General features: G+C 41.1%; 1 protein-coding gene across 1 annotated transcript in view; it reads right to left on the reverse strand.

Moving 5' to 3' along the window:
* The window catches only part of LOC107301296 (inositol 1,4,5-trisphosphate receptor type 2-like), a gene marked incomplete at both ends in the record, with an annotated part of 5468 nt that extends 3360 nt beyond the window's left edge, over nt 1-2108 (reverse strand). The window contains one exon of the mRNA XM_015830541.1: nt 1948-2108. Within this exon, the coding sequence (XP_015686027.1) occupies nt 1948-2108 (161 nt within the window). The remainder of the gene's footprint in view (nt 1-1947) is intronic.
* Between the last annotated feature and the right edge of the window lie 565 nt (nt 2109-2673).

Consider the following 2673-nt stretch of genomic DNA (forward strand, 5'->3'; position numbering starts at 1 on the left):
CTATCTATCTATCTATCTATCTATCTATCTATCTATCTGTGGACAGTATCTATCTATCTGTCTGTCTGTCTGTCTGTCTATCTATCTGTGGACAGTATCTATCTATCTATCTATCTATCTATCTATCTATCTATCTATCTATCTATCTATCTATCTATCTATCTATCTATCTATCTATCTGTGGACAGTATCTATCTATCTATCTATCTATCTATCATCATCATCATCATCATCATTATATGTGGACTCTCTCTCTCTCTCTCTCTCTCTCTCTCATAGGTTAGCCCCCCTTCTTTGTGGCAGCCCCTCAAATATTGGAAGACTGCTATCACGTCACCCCAAGTCCTTCTTTTAATTAAACTAGACATACCCAATTAACTCCTGCAACTGTTCTTCATATGTTTTAGCCTCCAATCCCCTATTCATCTTTGTTGCTCTTCTCTGTACTTTTTCTAGAATCTCAACACATTTTTACATCGTGGCAATCAGAACTAGATGCAGTATTCCAAGTGTGGCCTTACCAAGGCATTGTAAAGTAATATTAACACTTCACGTGATCTGGATTCTATCCCTCTGTTAATGCAGCCTAGGTCTGCATTGGCTTTTTTGACAGCTGCAGCACACGGCTGGCTCATATTTAAGTGGTTTTCCACTAGGACTCTTAAGATCCCTCTGGCAGTTATTACTATTGAGCTAGGTACCACCTATTCTATACCTGTGCATTTGGTTTTTCTTGACTAAATGTAAAACTTTAGTTTTCTCTACGTTGAATTTCATTTTGTTAGATAGGGCCCAGTGTTCAAGTCTGTCAAGATCCTTCTGTATCTTAAGCATATCTTCCGGGGTGTTGGCTATTCCCCCCAAGCTTGGGTCACCTGCCAATTTGATGAGTTCCTCTTCTGCTATCTAAATTGTTCATGAAGATATTGAAGAGTGCGTGGTTTGTTTGTTTGGTTTTTTTGCTGTCAAATCTTTTTAAATGCCACTTCTTAACCTTCCTGGGCTCCCCGCTTACTTATATCACAAAGGTTATTGATCCTTCCCATAATTTTTGGCTCCATTTAGTGAGTGACAGCTCTCTTCAGCTAGGAATCAATTAATCATGTGATGAAGGACATGATGTCAATTGTCCCATGGACATCCTGTGTGTGTGTGCATTAACCTGAATACTCAATAAAGTAGGCTGAGCTCAAGGAGAAATATTGGGCTAATCAGAAATCTTGCATTTGCACTGCTTTCTCAGATACGTCTGTAGAATTCTTGATCAGGGACAGTAAGTGGGATTTATTTATTTATTTTTAACTCCTTCATTACAATATTTTTCAAAACTTTCAAAACTTTTTATCAGTTGATGGGTAATGTCATTATGTTCTCATGGCGACAAAGGCTCCATTTTTTAAAAAAATATTATTATGCCAGTGTTTCTCGTGTACATTAGATGGCTTAACATGCCTTTGCAGTTACACATAGTCCTCGACTTACAACAATTTGTTTAATGACCGTTCGAAGTTATAACAGCACTGAAAAAAAGTGACATGATCGTTTTTCACACAACCGTTGCAGTATCCTGGCGGTCACATGATCAAAATCCAGACACTTGACCACTGACTCGTATTTCTGACGGTCGCAGTGTCCCGGGGTCACGTGATCCCCCTTTTGCAACCATCTGACAAATGGGGAAGCCGGATTCTCTTAACAACCGTGTCCCTAACTTGCCAACTGCCGTGATTCACTTAACAACTGTGGCAGGAAAAGTTGTAAAATGGGGCCCATCACAAATACCTCGCTTAGTGACAGAAATTTTGGGCTCAGTTTTGGTCATAAGTCGAGGACTACCAGTGTGCAGATGAAGATATCCTAGGACCTAGAGTTAAGGAGGAATATGTTCCAGATGTGCCTGAAAGGACCAACGTTGTGCATCACAATCAACGCCAAAATGGGACTTACCGCAATCATTTGGGCCACGTAACTTTCGGGTCCAGTATATTCCGTTGGGTCTTTCACTCTGACCAGAACGATAAAATATAGATAGTGCCACATGTTGTGTTCTGACTTGATGTGTTCCTCGAATGAAACCGTCTTGTTGTCAAACTTATCCCGCTCCAGCCCTGTGAAAAAAGGAGAATTTCCCACAAACCTATTCGTACATTAAAGCAGGAGGCCCCAACGTTGCATCTGGTGGACTTCAATTCCCAGAATTCCTCAGCCAGCCCTGGCTGGCTGAGGAATTCTGGGAGTTGAAGTCCACAAGTCTTAAAGTTGCCAAGGTTGGAGACCTTTGCATTAAAGCTTCCTTAAGGAACGAGTAGACAAAAATCCTACAACCGGTAGTCCTCAACTTACCCTAATTCATTTAGTGACCGTTCAAAGTCACAACAACACTGAAAAGAGTGACTTATGATCATTTTTCACCCTCTGTGTTCACATGATGAAAATATGGACGCTTGGCAACTGACTCGTATTTATGACAGCTGCAGTGACCCGGGGACACGTGATCCCCTTTTGCGGCCTTCTGACAAGCCAAATCCAGGGGGAAGCCGGATTCACTTAACCACCGTGTAACTAACTTAACATCTGGATTGATTCACTTAGTAGCTACGGCAAGAAAAGTCGTAAAATGGGGCAAAATCCATTTAACAAATGTGTCCCTCAGTAACAGAACTTTTGGGCTCC

The sequence above is a fragment of the Protobothrops mucrosquamatus genome, unplaced genomic scaffold, assembly GCF_001527695.2.
Source record: "Protobothrops mucrosquamatus isolate PMUCROS unplaced genomic scaffold, P.Mucros_1.0 scaffold11303, whole genome shotgun sequence".
In the NCBI taxonomy this organism is placed as follows: Eukaryota; Metazoa; Chordata; class Lepidosauria; order Squamata; family Viperidae; genus Protobothrops; species Protobothrops mucrosquamatus.